General features: G+C 39.2%; 2 protein-coding genes across 3 annotated transcripts; one reads left to right on the top strand and one right to left on the bottom strand.

Moving 5' to 3' along the window:
- Window positions 1-2,450: 2,450 nt before the first annotated feature.
- Window positions 2,451-9,300, bottom strand: LOC128682156 (uncharacterized). The gene is made up of 8 exons (XM_053766725.2): window positions 9,185-9,300; window positions 8,765-8,893; window positions 7,415-7,559; window positions 6,427-6,564; window positions 5,487-5,659; window positions 4,626-4,780; window positions 4,001-4,110; window positions 2,451-3,769 (listed from the first exon to the last, which is right to left on the bottom strand). Exons 1-8 carry the CDS (start codon window positions 9,201-9,203, stop codon window positions 3,718-3,720), a joined length of 921 nt encoding a protein of 306 aa, XP_053622700.1. The 5' UTR covers window positions 9,204-9,300; the 3' UTR covers window positions 2,451-3,717.
- A 4,490-nt stretch (window positions 9,301-13,790) lies between these two features.
- Window positions 13,791-21,233, top strand: LOC128682142 (uncharacterized transmembrane protein DDB_G0289901-like). 2 transcript variants are annotated; one of them, XM_053766696.1, is made up of 4 exons: window positions 13,791-13,865; window positions 15,200-15,227; window positions 15,713-15,850; window positions 16,437-21,233. In XM_053766696.1, exons 1-4 carry the CDS (start codon window positions 13,836-13,838, stop codon window positions 21,104-21,106), a joined length of 4,866 nt encoding a protein of 1,621 aa, XP_053622671.1. In that variant the 5' UTR covers window positions 13,791-13,835; the 3' UTR covers window positions 21,107-21,233. The 2 variants fall into 2 exon arrangements, with proteins under 2 accessions (XP_053622671.1, XP_053622672.1); XM_053766697.2 differs by having other exon boundaries at window positions 15,713-15,841.
- The last annotated feature ends 496 nt before the right edge of the window (window positions 21,234-21,729 follow it).

Consider the following 21,729-nt stretch of genomic DNA (forward strand, 5'->3'; position numbering starts at 1 on the left):
GTCGCAATGAGTAGTATCTATACGCGGGACAAGTATAGTTTTACATCGGCACCGCCCCCAGTGAGAATCAATTCAATTTATATACTTCAAAAGGAAATGCTCATCAGGCTGAACAACTTTTGTTATGGCGTCTTTTCTTTATTTTCTATAGTTTAGCTGTACCATCGTGGATCTGGATCAGATGTTCCAAATCTTCGATTTCTCGGCTTCAATTCAGTTTATATACATCAACAGAAAATGCTCATGAGGCTGAACTACTTTTTTAAGGCGTCATTTCTATATTTCCTATAGTTTACAGCTGGACCATCATTGAACAATCGGCTGATTGTCAAAAATACAGAAATATAAACTTCAGAATTGTGACAGTCGTGTAATGATCAAAAAGTTAAGCCAAAAAGATTTTACATATTTCAAAACCCTATATAATTTCTTGAGCGACACACGATAGCGCGTTCTAAAACTAAATATCGCCATCTAGTGACATAAATATTCAATTTTAATATTGGCGATTAAACAATCATGGTTCTCCATCCAGTTTTCAAAATTATTTATACCCTATATGTTGTTCAGGCTTAATAGCTATATAACAAAAAAAGTTTCATTCAAATCCGTCCAGTAGTTCCGAAGATAGCGCGTACAGATAAACAGACTGACGTACAAACAGACTGATGTTTTTTTCAAATTCTTACTCTGTTACTATGACTCTTATCGCCTAATTTTGTTTTTATGTAAATATATTCAATGAATAGATTTTTTTCTACTGTTTTATTATATGTATTGATTGATTGATTTCGGTTGCCGGGTCTAGTATTGTTACAATATACAGGGTCACTGATATCTAACGCATAACCTTCCAAAGGCGCATAAGGTACATAAAGGACTAACATCTTTTGTTCTAAGACTCTTGTCTAATCGAAATAAATACAAAAAAATTCCTTTTTTTAGTTTTAATGTCGTTTCTATAAAACGTTAACTCTATGATCGATTCCGCTACATAACGCTACTGTACTGTCCCGTGTTGCTTGGCTGTTACATACAGTTAAGACGTGTAGAAGGCAAATTAGATTGTATTTTTGTAATATTAAAAAAACAACTATGGATCACGAAAAGTTGTAGAATAAAAGATGCTTGTTTTAATGTACCCAAGTAGTCTTTAGGAGGTTATGCGTTTGATGCCAGCTGTAACCCTATATATATGTTAACTGCTTAAATGTGTACGCACAAATAGTGTATTTATTTGATAAAAACATTAAAAAAATCATACACCTAAAACTTCCTCAGGAATCACACTATCTATTGGTGAAAGCCACATGAAAATCCGTGCAGTAGTATTAGATTTTATCACAGACAGACACGGTAGAGGATATTGTTTTTTATTATGTAAGGTTTTATTTTTGTCCGTTAAAGATGTTTCTTTTTTAGGACTTTCCAAAATATTCTGGTATAAGTAAAAATACCGGTACCTACTTAAGTATTATTAACCTCCGACGACAAAAGGAGGTGTGTTATAAGTTTAACGTGTCTGTGTATCTGTATGTTGAAAGGGTTGTGGTGTAATGGTTACGACGCCCGCCTGTGAACCGAAAGGTTCCAGGTTCGAATCGTACTCGGGCCACATGAGTTTGTATGCCAATCTGACTCATGTGTTAGTAGTTTTCATCGACCACCACTTGCTTCCGGTGAAGAAAAACATCGTGAGGAAACCTGCACATTGGTTGATCATCAACTTGTGTGTGAAATGGAGAAGGCAATGGCAAATAGTGCCAAAAAATTCGTTATTTGTGTTTCATTCAGCCATGAGGAATATGACTATGAAGAAGTATCTGTATGTCTGTCCGTAGCATCGTAGCAGTCAAACGGCGGGATCGATTTTGATTAAGTTTTTTTATTTTAAAGAAAATTTAATTTGTTCTTAGGTTATGTTTGGAAAATGTGTGTTTCTATTTTATTTTTATATTCTATTTTTATATTGTGATGTGAGTAAATTCTGAGTCTGAGTGAGGGGTTTCGTAAAATTTTAATTTAGCTTCAATTTCCTGTATTTTTTTCTGAAGTGCCAAAAAGATGGTGATACAAAGATAGAAAAACAGGAGAAAATGCAGCAGCGCGCGATAAGATTCGCTGCGCTTAAACTTTTTAAACTTACGCCATTTCTATCTAATAATTATGCGAGCATGGGTTTTATCTGGTTCTCGAAAATCGCAGATAAATTGAAGCCACTAAACTGTCAGAAGTCGATAATTTCTTTTCAAAACACGGCAGCCATTTTGTAGCCATGCTCGCACTTGAGGCAAATAATCGCGGTCTAAGTATAAAATGACAGGTCGATTGCAAAATTTAAACCAATGTATGTAATGTAGTGCAATAGAATTATATAGGTTATAACAGTCGTCTCGCGCTAGCCATGCTTTCAGTGCAGGGTGTAGAATATGGTTAAAATAAGACAAAACATTAATTTAATCATTTATATTCTTATTATGTAAATATTTTTATTCATAAGCACATGTCTGTAAGTACCTAAACTCCGTTTTTTTCGTATCTTATTATGTAAACAATCTTACCATATATTTTTGGTGGTTCTCAGAGTGTTTATACCGCTGGCGGCTGCGCTGTCATTACGATCGGTCAGTTTTCTTGAGGAAGTAATAATAATTCCGAAATCAATCTATATACTATTATTATAAAGAGGTAAGCGTTTGGGAGTTTGTATGTTTGAGGCGGGTGATCTTCGAAACTACCGAACCGATTTTAAAAATTCTTTCACCATCAGAAAGCTACATTATCAAAGATTGTTATAGGCCATATTTTATCTCAAAATTGCCACGGGAGCGAAGCCCCGGGGTGCCCCGGGCAACATCTAGTCATTCATAAAATTGACATTATCACAGTATAGATCGGATATTAAAGTATTAAATTATATTTAGATATTAAAGTCAGACAGTAAAACGAATGACAGCGCGGCCACAGCGGTTAAAACGCTCTGAGAACATACCTCTTTTATGATTTAACAGTAATATTAATTAAACTTTTTAACAAATCACTTTTGTGATTTTGATAATATTATTGAGATGGAAAAAATTAATCGAGCGGGAATAGAAACATTATTATTTTCTAAAATTGGTTAAAATTAATGTGTGACGAAACCATTTAATATACTTACTCGCGGGTAATAAATATTAATTATTTTAGAATGTGTACATTTGAATTAATATTTTATGTACCTACATTTTTTTTATTAGGCTGCGGGTTTGGCAACAGGCTGTCAGAGATTTGTGGAAAAAGGGAAAGTCGTTGCACAGGCAGTGGGACACATCTCTCTCATCTCCTCATGTGCTGCATTCTGAGCTGTGACGTGCTAAAGCCCTGACTCTGGGCTTTAGGACGTCACAGCTCAGAACTCAGCGCAAAAAATGCCATTGTCAAAGATTTGTCTATGATTTTACAACCGCCCACCCGCTTGACGTGAACCCCTTTTGGGAATGTTATCGTTGTTAGTGGGACACATCAATAGGCTAATAAAAAATGTACGTTTAGGTATTTAAAACAAAATACAACATTGAGAACAGTGAAGATTGTTTACATGTCAGCACTCGCAAGAAAAAATACAGTGTACAGTCAACAGCATATAAAATCAGTGCAATCTTGCCCTTATTGCCCCGGCATAAAGGTCCATGCAGGGTAACTTGATATGCGGTTGACTGTACTAGTACAGTCATGTCATTTTGGTGGCCAGCCTTCGATAGACCAACCATAATCGAACCACCAGAAGCTGAAAAAAAAAAGTAAAATTTCATTTTCTAATCCATCCAACCAAAACTTCCAATATGAAATGCGAAAGTTTGTGCGGACGTATGTGTGTTTGTTATCTCTTTCACGCAAAATCTAATGGACGGATTGTTTTGAAATTTGGTATACGGGTAGAATATAACAATATAACCTGGAACAACTTAATTTAATCTTGTAATTAGCCCTTCGGTCTGTGGTATGGTTAGATACTTACCCAGTGGTGTTTTTTCTTCGTGTGTAAGTTGATTTTATGAGTTGTAATTTTCCTTTTTTGGCCAGTTTCTTCTTAATCTTTCTTTCTCTCTTTTTCTGTAGCAACATGGCCTGCAATAAAAATAATTGATCGATTGATCGATTGATCGATTGATCGATTGATCGATTGATCGATTGATCGATTGATCGACTGATCGATTGATCGACTGATCGATTGATCGACTGATCGATTGATCGACTGATCGATTGATCGATTGATCGACTGATCGATTGATCGACTGATCGACTGATCGATTGATCGACTGATCGATTGATCGACTGATCGATTGATCGACTGATCGATTGATCGACTGATCGATTGATCGACTGATCGATTGATCGACTGATCGATTGATCGACTGATCGATTGATCGACTGATCGATTGATCGACTGATCGATTGATCGACTGATCGATTGATCGACTGATCGATTGATCGACTGATCGATTGATCGACTGATCGATTGATCGACTGATCGATTGATCGACTGATCGATTGATCGACTGATCGATTGATCGACTGATCGATTGATCGATTGATCGATTGATCGATTGATCGATTGATCGATTGATCGTGATAAAACTTACAATTCGTTGCCTCTCATAGGCCGCGGCAACTTTATCGTCCTTATCAGGTGGTGCGTTCGGGCCAATTTTCGCGGGATCGTCATCCTCATCGTCGGCGTCACCTCCTGCTGTTGCATCGTCCATATCCTTATAGTACCCCTTCTTTTTCACACGGGCTGAAACATTGATAAACTACACATGGAAGGGACGTGTGAAGTCTAGGGAGACTCGACTCAGTCCACACACAGTCGTTTTGTGGTTGCTAACGCTTTATCGTCTGTATCCGGCGTGTTCGATTACAATAAAACACACAAAATGACTCTATGTTCTGTTCAAGAGTGCAAAAACAATTGTGGTACTAAGAACTTTTACGATCAGTCCTATCAGCGCCTTGTCGATATTTACTTTGAATATCATTATTTTATATTTCGGTAATAAATCTTTCCAATTAACTCGAAATTTTTTTAGTGTGAATGAAAAATAACTTGTATTCCATTGTGATAAAATCTAAAATCGTATAACGCTTGGTCCGTACGGGCCATCTAGCGTTGAGTAGCTACACTACACGTAACCCCACCACCTATTTGAGTAGCCAGCTCAGTTCTAGAAAAAACAAATGTCCGAATGTGAATTTGTGATAACATCCCCCGCGTTCGCCTGCGGGGAGGGGAAAAGACTCATTCTGTGTTAGCGCTCACTGAAGAAAGACGTAGGGTACACGCAATATGGGGTACACAAACATAACAACAATAAGCGAGCGGACGGGCGGTTTTCCTAACTTCTCCTGTTTGTATAACATGTTTTTATAGCATGTTTTGTTATAAAATTGGCGCTGCGGACCCGGCTTAAGAGAGAGAGAGAGAGAGAGAGAACTTCTCTTACATCTCGTGCTCAGGTCCACCCAGTGCATGTTAGTGATCCCTCGGTATTTGGCCTCTGACTCTTCGAGCATATGCACGTATTCGAAAATCAGTTGCGATTGCTCGATCATGTTCGTGTAGAAGTAGAAAAATGGGGGAATGGTCAGTATTCTCCTGTCTGGATCCTTCACGAATCTGAAAAGCGGAAAAAATTACATATATCCTTATCCTAAACTTACATATTACAAGTTTATTTGTTAGACAAATAAAAAAAAACCCGACTTCATTTCATTACGCTAGAACTTTCGAACGGCTGAACAGATTTTCATGAAACATGGCTGAGAACACTCGAGATAAAATTATCTATGACACAAAAATAAACTAAACGAAAATCGGTTCATCCATTTGGAAGCTACGATGCCACAGATAGATACACAGACAGACACGTTAAATTTATAACACTTTTAACTTTTTGCGTCGGGGGTTAATAAAATAATCTGGTCAGCCCGGTTATAGCAACCTCACGGAAAATAGTCTTACGGAAATCTTTATCAAGGCTGATTTACACAGGGTAAGTAAAGAGATCAGTACACAGACAGAGACACAGACAAAAACATTTTTTTTCACTTCTATTAGTCCCATAATTATTTTTCTTTAATGTCTGCCATGTACAGACATAGCCTACTTCCTTATTATATGTGTAAATAGGTGTTCTCCATGACGCGTCTGTTAACGGTGCCGAATGAACTGAATCTACCAAAGTGTGCCGAACTATTAGCGAATTTAAATGGATTTATTATACATGTCACATATGCTAATAATTAACTTATTTTTGAAAATAATATTGAGATGAAAAAATTCTGGAACCTCCCGCTCGATTCCAGAATTTTTTTCATCTCATTATTATTAGCGAATTGTTTGGGGCCGTTAAAAATAAATTAAAATATAATAGTTTTACTTACTTTTTAATGACTATGTGGTAGGTTTCAATCATAATCTGATAACGATATATTATTTGGTGGCATAAGTAACCCACGTCATACTCCCACGTGTCGTGATATAGAGCTCTTATGTTGTAATAGCGGTATATGTAGTCTAAACTGTGAATAGGTAAACATGTTTTTACTGTGACATTTTGAGATATTAGCCAGCCTTCCCGGCTACGAGTACACATTGCTCTGTGCAATGTGTGGTGGTGGGGGAAGCGCTGTAAAGCCGGGTCCGCAGCGCCAATTTTCTAACAAAACGTGTTATCAAAACACGTTAGTAAAACATTTATTTATTTATTTATATAGCAGCATACACAACAGGTTACAATCTATAACATCAGTAAACAAAGTAATTTAACACTACAATCTGGACTGAACCCAAAAAACTCAAAAAACGTGCATGTGTGCAAATAACGCTGGTACTTACTTGACTAAATATGACAAAAAAGTAAAACAAGTGACAAACAATCAGTATTTATAGACATATATAAAAATAACAATCATACAACCATGAGAAAAGCTTAAAATTAAGGATCAAGGTCAGCGGAGGATACGTTGAAACACGTTAGCAAAACCGCCTGTCCGTTACGCCTATTGTTGTTATTGTTTCATTTCAAAAATGTCTTTCTCTAGAGAGCGCGAACACAAAATATGTCACTTCCCCTCCCCGCAGACAACGCTGATGTTAGCCATTCGTCTCGGCAAACGCGTTCATGTATTTTTTCTAACACAACTGTTAGGCCATGCCCCTAATCGGTTAGAAAACACGAAGCTTTAGAGATATTAGCCAGCGATGCGGTTTTCACCAATAGATAATGTGATTCCTGAGGAAGGTTCAGAGGTGTATAATTTATTGTTTTTACCCGAGTGAAGCCGGTACGGACCGTTAGTTATACATCATATAAATATATAAAAATGGGACATTATATGACCCAGGCATTTGCGCCTACGCGAAACTTACGATCCCCTGTAGATGTATCTAACTCCTGCGCACGCCTTTCTGTTGGTATCCTCGTCGTAATACGCAAACGGCCAAAAAACATTCACAGACCATACACCGAATCTTCTAAAACTGTCTATGTCACGTTTACTCAGAAATTTGTGTCCTGAAAATGAAGATTTGAAATTAATATACCTACAGGCCGGTTACAGGTATCAAACGCAAAACCTCCTAAAGACTACTTGGGTACAATCAAGCAACTTTTATTCTACGACTTTTCGTGATTAGTTTTTTTTTTCATATAAAAAAAATACAATCTAATTTCCGATTCTACACATCTTTACTCTATGTAATACTCGGAGAACAGACTAGATAGTACAGTAGCGTTATGTAGCGGAATCGAACATAGAGGTAGTTTTATGGAAACAACAATAAAACTAGCCTAGTCTAAAAGTCATAGAACAAAAGATGTTAGTCTCTAGTACCTTATGCGTCTTTGGAAGGTTATGGGTTAGACACCAGTAACCCTGTATAAGAATTTTAATCGTAAACCTAATGGTTAAGACCGTCCGCCTGTGTCCGATAGAACGTCCCAGGTTCGAAGCCTACTCGTGCCACATGAGTTTGTATACCAATCATACAAGTTTTCATATACCACCACTTGCTTGAAGGTAAACATCGTGAGGAAACCTGCACTCTGGTTGACAGTTTAGTTACTGGAAGCATATATAATCTGTGGTTTAGTACACTGAGAGTGCACCAGTGTGTATGCGACTACTTGCCACTAGATGGCGGTAGGCGTATTCGTAAATGTCATGTCCTTTAGGCGACTTGAATAAAATCTGACAACATTGTTAGCAATAACACACTCGAAATGAATTAATAAATTAAAATTAATTGGAGTGAAATTTGGTACGCGGGTTTGGTAACCTGGAATGACAAATTGGCTAAATCTTATCCCGAAATTCCCGCGGGAGCGAAGCCCCGGGACGCAGCTAGTACTTTCATAAAGTACAAGTAAAATCTCAACTAAATACGAAAGTATTTTGGTTTGTTCGTATAACATAGGCCACTTATCATTCCCGGAAAGGTTGAATCTCCGTGCGTTTCGATCGCTGTGGACTCACCGTCGTTATGATCCGTCAATTTTCTTGAGGAAGGAATCATTTCCAAAATCAATCATTCACAAAATTGACATTGACCATGGTACTGATTAATAATTTTAAAGTCAGATAGTAAACCTGATTCTTCTCTTTGTTAAAATTTGAAAAATTTACAACGACGCGCGGTCGCATCGGGCAAAACGCTCGGAGATTCACCCGAAAATATCTATTTCCATTGGAAAACTCTTGTACAAACGTTGAAAAAGACCTTTTCCAAGACTGAATCCAGTTTCATTGTTATCTTTGAATATGCTATAGTACAAATCCTCTGACATGTAGGGGATGAAGGGAGCCAGTTCGTCTACGGAGCCGCGTGCTGGATATATAGCAAGAATACCTGTAATATAAATTAATTTAATGTACAGGGTTACTGGTATCTAACGCATAACCTTCCAAAGGCGCATAAGGTACATAGAGACTAACAACTTTTGTTCTACGACTTTTGTTCAAACGTAATAAATAAATAAAAAAATAGTCTTAATGCGGTATCAATAAAATTTTTTGTGACTTCATAGTGCATCCAGGAACGGCTCCTGACTCCGACAAGGGTTTTAGGTAAGCAATAACATGCTATGTATATATAATGTTATATATAATATTATACTAAAATAATAAAAAAATTACTTACACAATAAAAATTTTATCATATTTCATTCTAGCTACTTGAGCTGGCTTTTCGTTAAATCTTAACAAATATATTCAGTTACAAATTCAGGTAAGTTTCAATACGAGGAAGTAATTATAAAAGTAATTACTTATGAAGTTTTTATCATAATAATAACCACAGTTAATAGCATTTTTAATCTGTGGTAAGTACAGTCTACAAAAAATCATCTTACTTCGGACTAATATTAAAAAGCGAATATTTCGGTGAGTTAGCAAGGGCGTCGCCAAGGGGGGCAGGGAAGGGCAGCTCTCCCTAGAGCTTGTAAACAATTCACTTTCTGGTGTTAATCGATCATTCCTAGTATTGATAAAATTAACTTGCCTTGCCCCCCTCACACCGGTTGATCCGCCATGAAAAGTGCTATTACCGCGCCATGCGGGGTACGTTGATACTCTGTAGACTGTACATAACAGTTCGTTATGTACGTTATAAATAGAATTAGTTAAATAGGTGCCTATATATCTTCTTCATAGTCGTATTCCTCATGGCTGAGGGCCGTGGTCATTACATGGAATGAAACGCACACAACAACTTTCATGGCATTATTAATTGATTGGTTTGCCATTGCCTTCTCCATTTTGTTTTGTTTTATTTGATAGCAAATTTTTATTCGGTGGTTCTTAGATATGTTTGATCAAAATCGATTCAGCCGTTCAAAAGTTGTAGCGAAATGAATATTGAAAGTCGGGGGCTTTTGCATTTGTCTAACAAATAAACATGTTGACAACGATTTCTTTCGATACTACTTAGTTTTACCATTCGTATCTCACATTTGTGTAATAAACAATCAATACCCTGTATATAGCTAGTTTTTGCCCGCGGCTTCGCCCGCGTTAACTTCCCAGAACAGTAACTTTTCCGGGATGAAAGGTACCCTATGTCCTTCTCCACACTTCAAGCTACATTGTATGCAAAATTTCAAGAATATTGGTTGAGTAGATACAGCGTGAAGAGGTGATAAACAAACATACTTTCGTATTTATAATATTTGTTAGGATTATTAAGATTTATTTTTAATGTAATAAAACAAATGGAAAAGAAAATAAATCATTACTTTTATTATATTAACATTGTCACAACACAACAACACCACACAAGGTGAGAGGGGTGAAGCTAGTGTTTATAATATAATTGTTAGATAAGTATCAGTTAATATTAAGGGTGGGTTGCGCCGTCAACTTTGACGTTAACTTTAACGTGCGCAAGAAAACCGCAATGTAACGCCATTTTGTTTAAACGTCAGCGGCGCGCCTGTTAATGTCAATGCCAAATGCTACGGTGCAACTCACTCTGAGTAATTAAATTACAAACGTAAGGGAAGTTGAGATATATTTGTGGTAATTTACAATCCCAAATGTTGGGAGTAACTTATAGTTATTGCAATCCTGCTAATATTATAAATGCGAAAGTTTAATGAGGATGTATGTATGTATATTTGTTTGTTACTCTTTCACGCAAAATCTACTGGACCGATTGGTATGAAATTTGGCACACGGGTAGAATATAACCTTGAATAACACATAGGATACTTTTTATACCGAAATTTCCACGGGAGCGAACTAGGGGAGATAAAGATTAAGATAGGCCTTCACAGGCACTTTTTCACGTCATACTTATTCTAAATTAAATGATGTTTACCAAAGCTACAAACTACTGGCATTTCGGAACGACCACTGCTGAGAAGAAATGCCGAAAGAAACTCATTCAAACAGTGTTGGTCCCTATTATGCCAGAAGGGCTTACCATTTTTTAAATTTAAATTTATGTATAATTTTTTATCAGTAATATAACATGTAAGTACACAATAAAGTACACGGTCAAAAGGTATACTGAAACATATTATGATTGTGATCAAGTGCTGATGAAAGGAAAAGAATAGTATAATTAACCAAACGAAAAGACTTTTAATAAGAGAGCGAGCTGACCAGTTCACCCCGGCAGCGTTCACGAGTTGACGCGTGAGTCAGCCATCGCGAAGCTCAACCACAATAGAGGGAACCTCCCGACCCGACCCACGACGCCGCCACCTCAATAACAGTTCCCACGGGAGCAGTTATTTTTCCAGGATGAAAGGTAGGTCTCTCCGTACTTCAAACTATAAGTATAAGTTAAACCAAGATGGCGGCCAAAATATAGAGAGAGACAAAAGTGTTTTAAAAGATTTCTCGTGGTTATACCAGCAAAATTCAACATTCTCAATATTTTTCGTAGACAAATAACCACGAAAAATTCTTATAAAGCCTCTAAATAAGCTTGCACTGGCGGCCGCTGTTTTGGTTCAGTTTTGCACCGCAAATCGGACATGTATGCAAAATTTCAAGGAGATTGGTTGGATATTATAGTAAATATGTGACATGAAAAAAGAAAAGAGACAAAAGGTACTGTAACGATTGGGATCGCTTATTATTTAAAATTTATTTTTATTAGATAATATTTAATACTTTTTTAACACACACGTAATCTTATTCAGCTCCGGGGGCTGACTGCGTCAAAACATACATTAAATAAAATCTTGTTGGTTTTTCTATTCTTGGTTCGAAATGCAATAAGGTTTTTAAAATGTAATTAAGGAGTTTCATTACAGTACTGTCTCTTTTTTTTCATGTCAAAACACAAAACGGATCGATAAATATATTTTTTAAAATAGATTTTTTAAAATAGAATAGGTGTTATTGAAAATGGAGTTAGGTACTATACGAATCTAAATCGTGTAAATATATATTTAAAACATGGTAAGCCCTTCTGGCATAATAGGGACCAACACTGTTTGAATGAGTTTCTTTCGGCATTACTTCTCAGCAGTGGTCGTTCCGAAATGCTAGTAGTTTGTAGCTTTGGTAAACATCATTTAATTTAGAATAAGACGTGAAAAAGTGCCTGTGAAGGCCTAATTTCTGAATAAATGATTTGATTTTGATTTTGATTAAAGTAATTAAGCAGTCCTGTGTATTACGCGAATTTTCATCTCAACTCTTTTTTTAAATGGGAAATTCATTCGGGCGAAGCCGCAGCCAACAGTTAATATAGTTATAATAGGTACATTATATTGCCGGTTCTTTCAAAAATTACGTGGATTTGTTAGTAATCTAGCCTTTTTTCTTTTGAAAGAACTCTTTGAACAGATGTTTCAGAAGTTTAATTTACTTGTTTACTTTACGAAAAAATGAAACAACAGTGTGACTAACTAATTAATAATATTTATTGAGTTATATATTATTTACTCTTGATCTACGCATTTCGACAACGGATATTTAAGTAGTAACTTATCAGGGTTCTGCAAGTAAAATTTTCAATTTATCTAGATATCAATATAAATGAAACTCTTCCGTTACTGAGTGAGTGACTGACAGACAACGTACAGCCGAAACTACTGGGCGTAGGAAGTTGAAATTTGGCATATAGGTTATGTGGGGAGTGTAGGTGAGCACTAAGATAGGATCTTTGGAAATTCCACCACGAAGAAGGTGAAAGGGCGCTTTTACATGAAAGTTGAAGATAGTGACTTGAAAAGGGTTTTAGTTGTTTACAACAAATTAATGAATACGTGTTTCAGATTTTTCTGAAAATTAACCCTCAACCCCTTCAAGAGGGGGGTGAAATACTGTATGGGACTTAATACAATTTTAAAGAAAATTTTCGTCTGTCTCTCTCTATGTTTGATCGCAAAAACTGCTGAATGGAATTTTAATTAGATTTTCACAGTTGTATAACATATGGTCTAACTTAAAATCTGGTATAGGTTTTGTAACCCGAGACATTGACAATAATAAGTTACAAGTGGACGCACGGCAAAAGCTAGTAAATTTATATTTCGACAGCCGTAGGAAGTGGGCTGCACATTGGGTTTATATAGGCTGTAATTTCGACAATTCCCGCCGGGGATGAATGGGAATTTTTGTTAAAACTGTGAAGGGGACAAACCGGTGACGACTGGGATTTGTGGGATGGGTGAAAAATGTTAATCTCGCGTCAGGAGAACGCATCGAAAATTCGTAACACGTAAAAAATACACAACGTTAATATCCAAGCTTTAATTTCTGCTGGCACCCGCTGGATGCAACACGTTTCTCTTACGAAAATTTCCTTTCGTTCCCGGCGGAGACAAAACCGGGGATGACGGACGGGAATGACCTTGAAATTGTCATCCCACTAATATTATTAAAGGCGAAAGTTTGTGAGTATGTTTGTTACTTCTTCAGGCTCAAGCGGCTGGATCAATATGTATGAAATTTGGTAGGTATTGAGGTAGCTGAAATCACGGATCACATATGTTTAATTTTTCTCCCGAAAGTACGCGATTTCGGTAAATAAGTCAATGGCGCTTTATAAACTAGATGGCACTACTGCGCATAAAAAACGTAAGTATTCTTTAAAATAATTTCGCGAATTTTGAATAAAGTAAACATGTACTGAACCAAATATCTGTAATAGGAAAAATGTAAAAAAAAATACTTTTGAGTGCACGAATATATTATGTTTTTTGTTTTATTATTGTATGATGTATATTTAATCAGGTGCGTGAATTTTCGATTGCTTACAAATTATGGTGTTTGTGTGGACTATATTTTGGTATATATAAGGTGGTAATAAACCATCGACATCAAACTCAGTCATGAGGTTCTTCGCACTCTTAGCCCTCGTGGTAAGTGAAAAAAAATGTTTTTTCTTTGTTTTCTTTTTATTAAAAAAAAAAAACCGGTTCGCTTTAGTAAAATAATTTGAAACTATCGTGTGACAGTTAAGAAAATAATTTTCTTAAAGTATTAACAAAAAAATCTTTATCAAAAAAGTTTAAAAGAAGGAAATATTTTTTTAAAGTCTATTATACTATAAACAAAAAAACTTTAAAAAGTGAAAAGAAATATTTCATGCTTGCCCGAGAGCGATAAAACTACAGAGAATGTACCGGTTTTCTCTTCTCTTGTCAAAAAGAATATAGATAATGGATTTTCTTCTCTCAGACAATGAGCTAGCAACCTATCCCTCAGAAACTCAATACGACTGAATAAAAAATAAATTTTATAAATGTATGTATTTAAATAAACTGTTTAATGGTTGACTGATAGAGAATATGACGTTAAGTCAAATTCAAATTTAAATTCAAAATTCTTTATTCAATTTAGGATGATATACATCACTTATTGACGTCAAAAAAATTACTTAAACTAAGTCTACTGCCGGCTTCCAAAGCGCAAGTGAAGAAGAAGCGGCGCAACAAACTTCACCGCAGCCTTTTCTCCAAGGACGTCAATTAACAAATATAGGTCTTATATATATATTAAAAATTAGGAGGACGAATTTACATCATTATTAAAAATGTCAAAATTTGAATAAATAAATAAAATAAATAAAAAAAATCCAAAAAAAATATTGAAAATTGTCACACAAAATATATATATAAATAAAAAGCTAAATGTACAAAACGTACGTAATAATGTCATAAATCAGTTACATATGTTATGAGGATACTGCACCATGCTTGGGCCAGACATTATTGTCGTTCACATAATCATCAGACTTGTAATATGCCTTTTTACAAAATATAATTTTTCTTCTTTTATATAATTTCTAAATTTTTTGTCCGGCAAATCAAGAATCCATTTAGGCAATAAGTTCACCTTTTATAATTTTGTGCAAGAAAGTTTTTAAATAAATGATTTTAGAGAGTATTGAGGGAATAGTTGACCGAGTGAGCGACGCGAGCGAGGCTTACAATTCTACTTGGGGGCAAAAACTTTTTGTATGTACTCGTATGTATGTAACGCGATAATTTTTGAACCGTTTCGTCCGTTTTCGATAAAATTTGAAAGGTATGTAGGATCTACCAATACAATCATTAAGTTCGTGGGGCAACAAAATCGGCTGAAGCCGTTTTTGAAATATTTACAATGTTCTAAAAATTTATTGTGTTCGGGAGGTCTAAGTTCGCGGGGAACAGCTAGTAATAACTAATTATGAAATTGTGATCTTTTTCAGGCGTTTGCGTCCGTTTCTGGTTACCCATGTAAGTATTTAGAATACGTTTTCAATAATCCCAGATTCTATGGCACTCAAACTTTCGCATTTATAACACTGGTCCCGGGGCTTCGCTCCCGTGGGTATTTCGAGATAAAAGTACCTTGTGTGTTATTATTCCAGGTTTTCTATTCTATCCGTTTACCAAATTACATTACAATCTGTTTTGCGTGAAAGAGTAAGAGAGATATATCTTTTGCATTTATAATATTAGTAAGATGGAGTGGTTTGCCATTGCCTTCTCCATTTCACACACTAGTTGATAAATTATTCAGGATTCCTCACGATGTTTTCCTTCATCGGAAGCGAGTGCTGGTCGATGAAAACTACTATCACGTGGCAGTAGGATTCGAACTTGAGACCTGTTCTTAACCAACACCACCTCCACCAATCTTTTTTGTCTTTTTTGTCTTAATATATCTATATAACATATATGTTGCACGGTTTTTTCTAAATCTGCTGTTTTTTATCCAGCTCCAACCGGTGATGTGGTCGTCGGGACGGTGAAGACTTCGTCTCCCGTCATCACAGAGACTTCTGAGTCATATTTCAGTAGCAGCTCAAGCTCGGAGTCAGCTTCCGAGTCTGAGTCATACTCTGAAGGTAACCTGGGTAAATTTTTGAGCATTACGATCACCGTCATTACCCTCAAGACAAGTATACCTATTCTACTACCTAATAATTTTATGAATAACAATCTTAGGAGTAGTGTAAAATTTTATAAATAATTTGAAATTAATATTTTAGAAACCGTCGAAAATAAAGAATTTTGAAGGGCGGTAATGACGGCGGTTAAAATGATCGAAACCTAATCCTTTAATAACAACAAAACAATAGCAAATTACGTAATTAATAAAAACTGATCACAAGTGACATGTAATTATTGTGTTCTGAAAATGAAAATCTGACAACATTGTTAGCAATAAAACACTCGAAAAAAATAACGTATATTTTTTTTTTACAAAAAAATGGGAATTACTCTTTATTACAAAATAAAGTACATCCAAAAAATCGGCCACAACACGCCTAGAATCATTGAATCATCAATCGCAAAGATGTCAAAAGTTGGATAGTCATTATAACAAATTAATAAATTGCTTACTTGCAATGCAGATAAAAGAATACGTATATCTACATTCACACAGGTGAAGCGAAAAGATATTAAAAATGTTAACTATCCATATTTAACTTTTTCCAGAATACAACTCAAGTTCCGATGGGGTTGTGAGCAGTTTATCCAGCTCGAAATCAGCTTCAGCCAGCCAGAGCTCTTCAGAGCAGTCTCAACAAGTCTCATCTAGCTCCAAAAATGGATATGAAATCTCCGAATCAAGCAGCAGTGCTGCAAGCCAATCAGAAGCGAGTGCTAGCTCGCAAAACCAGTTACAGTCGAAGAACGGATCAAAGAGCGAATCAGAAAGTCAGTCGTCCTCAAGCTCGCAATCTGAATCTAAGAGTGAGGAAGAACGCAGTCGCAACGAATCCTATTCAAAGAACGACGAAGACAGCAATGCGGCTAGCAGCGGAACACACAGTGGATCTAGCAGCGGAGCACACAGTGGATCTAGCAGCGGAGCACACAGCGGATCTAGCAGCGGAGCACACAGTGGATCTAGCAGCGGAGCACACAGCGGATCTAGCAGCGGAGCACACAGCGGATCTAGCAGCGGAGCACACAGTGGATCTAGCAGCGGAGCACACAGTGGATCTAGCAGCGGAGCACACAGTGGATCTAGCAGCGGAGCACACAGCGGATCTAGCAGCGGAGCACACAGCGGATCTAGCAGCGGAGCACACAGTGGATCTAGCAGCGGAGCACACAGTGGATCTAGCAGCGGAGCACACAGTGGATCTAGCAGCGGAGCACACAGTGGATCTAGCAGCGGAGCACACAGCGGATCTAGCAGCGGAGCACACAGTGGATCTAGCAGCGGAGCACACAGTGGGTCTAGCAGCGGAGCACACAGTGGATCTAGCAGCGGAGCACACAGTGGATCTAGCAGCGGAGCACACAGTGGATCTAGCAGCGGAGCACACAGTGGGTCTAGCAGCGGAGCACACAGTGGATCTAGCAGCGGAGCACACAGTGGATCTAGCAGCGGAGCACACAGTGGATCTAGCAGCGGAGCACACAGTGGATCTAGCAGCGGAGCACACAGCGGATCTAGCAGCGGAGCACACAGTGGGTCTAGCAGCGGAGCACACAGTGGGTCTAGCAGCGGAGCACACAGTGGATCTAGCAGCGGAGCACACAGTGGATCTAGCAGCGGAGCACACAGTGGATCTAGCAGCGGAGCACACAGTGGGTCTAGCAGCGGAGCACACAGTGGATCTAGCAGCGGAGCACACAGTGGGTCTAGCAGCGGAGCACACAGTGGGTCTAGCAGCGGAGCACACAGTGGGTCTAGCAGCGGAGCACACAGTGGATCTAGCAGCGGAGCACACAGTGGATCTAGCAGCGGAGCACACAGTGGGTCTAGCAGCGGAGCACACAGCGGATCTAGCAGCGGAGCACACAGTGGATCTAGCAGCGGAGCACACAGTGGATCTAGCAGCGGAGCACACAGTGGGTCTAGCAGCGGAGCACACAGTGGATCTAGCAGCGGAGCACACAGTGGGTCTAGCAGCGGAGCACACAGTGGATCTAGCAGCGGAGCACACAGTGGATCTAGCAGCGGAGCACACAGTGGGTCTAGCAGCGGAGCACACAGCGGATCTAGCAGCGGAGCACACAGTGGATCTAGCAGCGGAGCACACAGTGGATCTAGCAGCGGAGCACACAGTGGGTCTAGCAGCGGAGCACACAGTGGATCTAGCAGCGGAGCACACAGTGGATCTAGCAGCGGAGCACACAGTGGATCCAGCAGTGGTTCCCACAGTGGTTCAAGTAGTGGATCTGGAAAGGACTGTCATGAAGGAAAACCAGGAAAACCATACCACCCAGGCAAACCAGGAAAGCCACACCATCTAGGAAAACCAGGCAAGCCATCTGGTGAATCTAACAGTGGATCTAGCAGCGGATCTAACAGCGGCTCAAGCAGTGGATCTAGCAGTGGATCTAATAGTGGATCTAGCAGCGGATCTAACAGCGGCTCAAGCAGTGGATCTAGCAGTGGATCTAACAGTGGATCTAGCAGCGGATCTAGCAGCGGCTCAAGCAGTGGATCTAACAGTGGATCTAGCAGCGGATCTAACAGCGGCTCAAGCAGTGGATCTAGCAGTGGATCTAACAGTGGATCTAGCAGCGGATCTAGCAGCGGATCTAGCAGCGGCTCAAGCAGTGGATCTAACAGTGGCTCAAGCAGTGGATCTAACAGTGGATCTAACAGTGGCTCAAGCAGTGGATCTAACAGTGGATCTAACAGTGGCTCAAGCAGTGGATCTAGCAGTGGATCTAACAGTGGATCTAGCAGCGGATCTAACAGCGGCTCAAGCAGTGGATCTAGCAGTGGATCTAACAGTGGATCTAGCAGCGGATCTAACAGCGGATCTAGCAGCGGATCTAGCAGCGGATCTAACAGCGGCTCAAGCAGTGGATCTAGCAGTGGATCTAACAGTGGATCTAGCAGCGGATCTAACAGCGGCTCAAGCAGTGGATCTAACAGTGGATCTAGCAGCGGATCTAACAGCGGCTCAAGCAGTGGATCTAGCAGTGGATCTAACAGTGGATCTAGCAGCGGATCTAGCAGCGGCTCAAGCAGTGGATCTAACAGTGGCTCAAGCAGTGGATCTAACAGTGGATCTAACAGTGGCTCAAGCAGTGGATCTAACAGTGGATCTAACAGTGGCTCAAGCAGTGGATCTAGCAGTGGATCTAGCAGTGGATCTAACAGTGGCTCAAGCAGTGGATCTAACAGCGGCTCAAGCAGTGGATCTAACAGTGGATCTAGCAGCGGATCTAACAGCGGCTCAAGCAGTGGATCTAACAGTGGCTCAAGCAGTGGATCTAACAGTGGATCTAGCAGTGGATCTAACAGTGGCTCAAGCAGTGGATCTAACAGCGGCTCAAGCAGTGGATCTAACAGTGGATCTAACAGTGGCTCAAGCAGTGGATCTAGCAGCGGATCTAACAGCGGATCTAGCAGCGGATCTAACAGCGGCTCAAGCAGTGGATCTAGCAGTGGATCTAACAGTGGATCTAGCAGCGGATCTAACAGCGGCTCAAGCAGTGGATCTAACAGCGGCTCAAGCAGTGGATCTAACAGTGGATCTAGCAGCGGATCTAACAGCGGCTCAAGCAGTGGATCTAACAGTGGATCTAGCAGCGGATCTAACAGCGGCTCAAGCAGTGGATCTAACAGTGGATCTAGCAGCGGATCTAGCAGTGGATCTAACAGTGGCTCAAGCAGTGGATCTAACAGTGGATCTAGCAGCGGATCTAACAGCGGCTCAAGCAGTGGATCTAACAGTGGATCTAGCAGCGGATCTAACAGCGGCTCAAGCAGTGGATCTAACAGTGGATCTATCAGCGGATCTAACAGCGGCTCAAGCAGTGGATCTAACAGTGGATCTAACAGCGGATCTAACAGTGGCTCAAGCAGTGGATCTAACAGTGGCTCAAGCAGTGGATCTAGCAGTGGATCTAACAGCGGCTCAAGCAGTGGATCTTACAGTGGCTCAAGCAGTGGATCTAGCAGTGGATCTAACAGCGGCTCAAGCAGTGGATCTAACAGTGGATCTAGCAGCGGATCTAACAGCGGCTCAAGCAGTGGATCTAACAGTGGCTCAAGCAGCGGATCTAACAGCGGCTCAAGCAGTGGATCAAGCAGTGGATCAAGCAGTGGATCAAGCAGTGGATCTAGCAGTGGATCTAACAGTGGATCTAGCAGCGGATCTAGCAGCGGATCTAACAGCGGCTCAAGCAGTGGATCTAGCAGTGGATCTAACAGCGGATCTAGTAGCGGATCTAGCAGCGGATCTAACAGTGGATCTAACAGTGAATCTAACAGTGGATCTAGCAGTGGATCTAACAGCGGATCTAGTAGCGGATCTAACAGTGGATCTAGCAGCGGATCTAACAGCGGCTCAAGCAGTGGATCTAACAGTGGATCTATCAGCGGATCTAACAGCGGCTCAAGCAGTGGATCTAACAGTGGATCTAACAGCGGATCTAACAGTGGCTCAAGCAGTGGATCTAACAGTGGCTCAAGCAGTGGATCTAGCAGTGGATCTAACAGCGGCTCAAGCAGTGGATCTTACAGTGGCTCAAGCAGTGGATCTAGCAGTGGATCTAACAGCGGCTCAAGCAGTGGATCTAACAGTGGATCTAGCAGCGGATCTAACAGCGGCTCAAGCAGTGGATCTAACAGTGGCTCAAGCAGCGGATCTAACAGCGGCTCAAGCAGTGGATCAAGCAGTGGATCAAGCAGTGGATCAAGCAGTGGATCTAACAGTGGATCTAGCAGCGGATCTAGCAGCGGATCTAACAGCGGCTCAAGCAGTGGATCTAGCAGTGGATCTAACAGCGGATCTAGTAGCGGATCTAGCAGCGGATCTAACAGTGGATCAAACAGTGAATCTAACAGTGGATCTAGCAGTGGATCTAACAGCGGATCTAGTAGCGGATCTAACAGTGGATCTAGCAGTGGCTCAAGCAGTGGATCTAGTAGTCAAAAATCTGAAAGCTCTCAGTCTTCTAACAAATCAAGTGAAAGTCAATCCAGCCGAATATTCAGCCAGTCAGCAAGTCAGTCATATAGCACTGAATCTAACGAATTAGCCTACCAATCTATTGAATCATCCAATGCATCTAGCGCAGGAACTTCATATTCTTCACAGTCAAGCAGCTCATACTCGAGTGAGTCAGCCTCATCGGAATCTTCTTCATCGTCTTCCTCATATTCATCGTCATTCGACGACAGCGATTAGGTAGATGACGGGATTTATGTGTTAGACATTATTTGCACGAATTTCTCGATGAAATCTGAGATGAAATGGTATTTTTGGGATTTCTTTTGGTTGGAATATGTTTGTACAAATAAAGTGTGTAAAATTATTTCTTTTTTGTTTTTTTTTTGTGTATATTTTTGATGTTTCAGAGGTACTCTGGAAAGTCAAAAGTTGCTGGACCGTTTTTTATGAACTTGTATGCGTAAAGGCAATAAAAAAGCCACAAGTTAAAGACCCTGTTTCAAACATAGGCAACCTTGTTTTTTTAAATCAGACATTTTTATTGTGGGGCGAAAGTTTGTATGAAAATCATGTGTGAAAAGAGAACTACCAAAAGATGACTTAATTAACACACAAAAATATTGTTCCTAGTAACTAGTAAACTGGCATGGGTATATTCAGTATTCACAAAAATATTTAATTGTGCTGTCACAAGTGAGAATAATCACTTGTACGCTAATAAAGTCACAGATATAATAAACTTTTAACCCTCATTATAATAGATAATTTATTTTTGAAAAATAAGGTAGCACTATATTTGAACTGGAGTGTTATGAATTGACAAATTTCATGTATAATGTGTGTCATTATTGAACTCGCCT

This window comes from Plodia interpunctella, chromosome 29, assembly GCF_027563975.2.
Source record: "Plodia interpunctella isolate USDA-ARS_2022_Savannah chromosome 29, ilPloInte3.2, whole genome shotgun sequence".
NCBI classification, from domain to species: Eukaryota; Metazoa; Arthropoda; class Insecta; order Lepidoptera; family Pyralidae; genus Plodia; species Plodia interpunctella.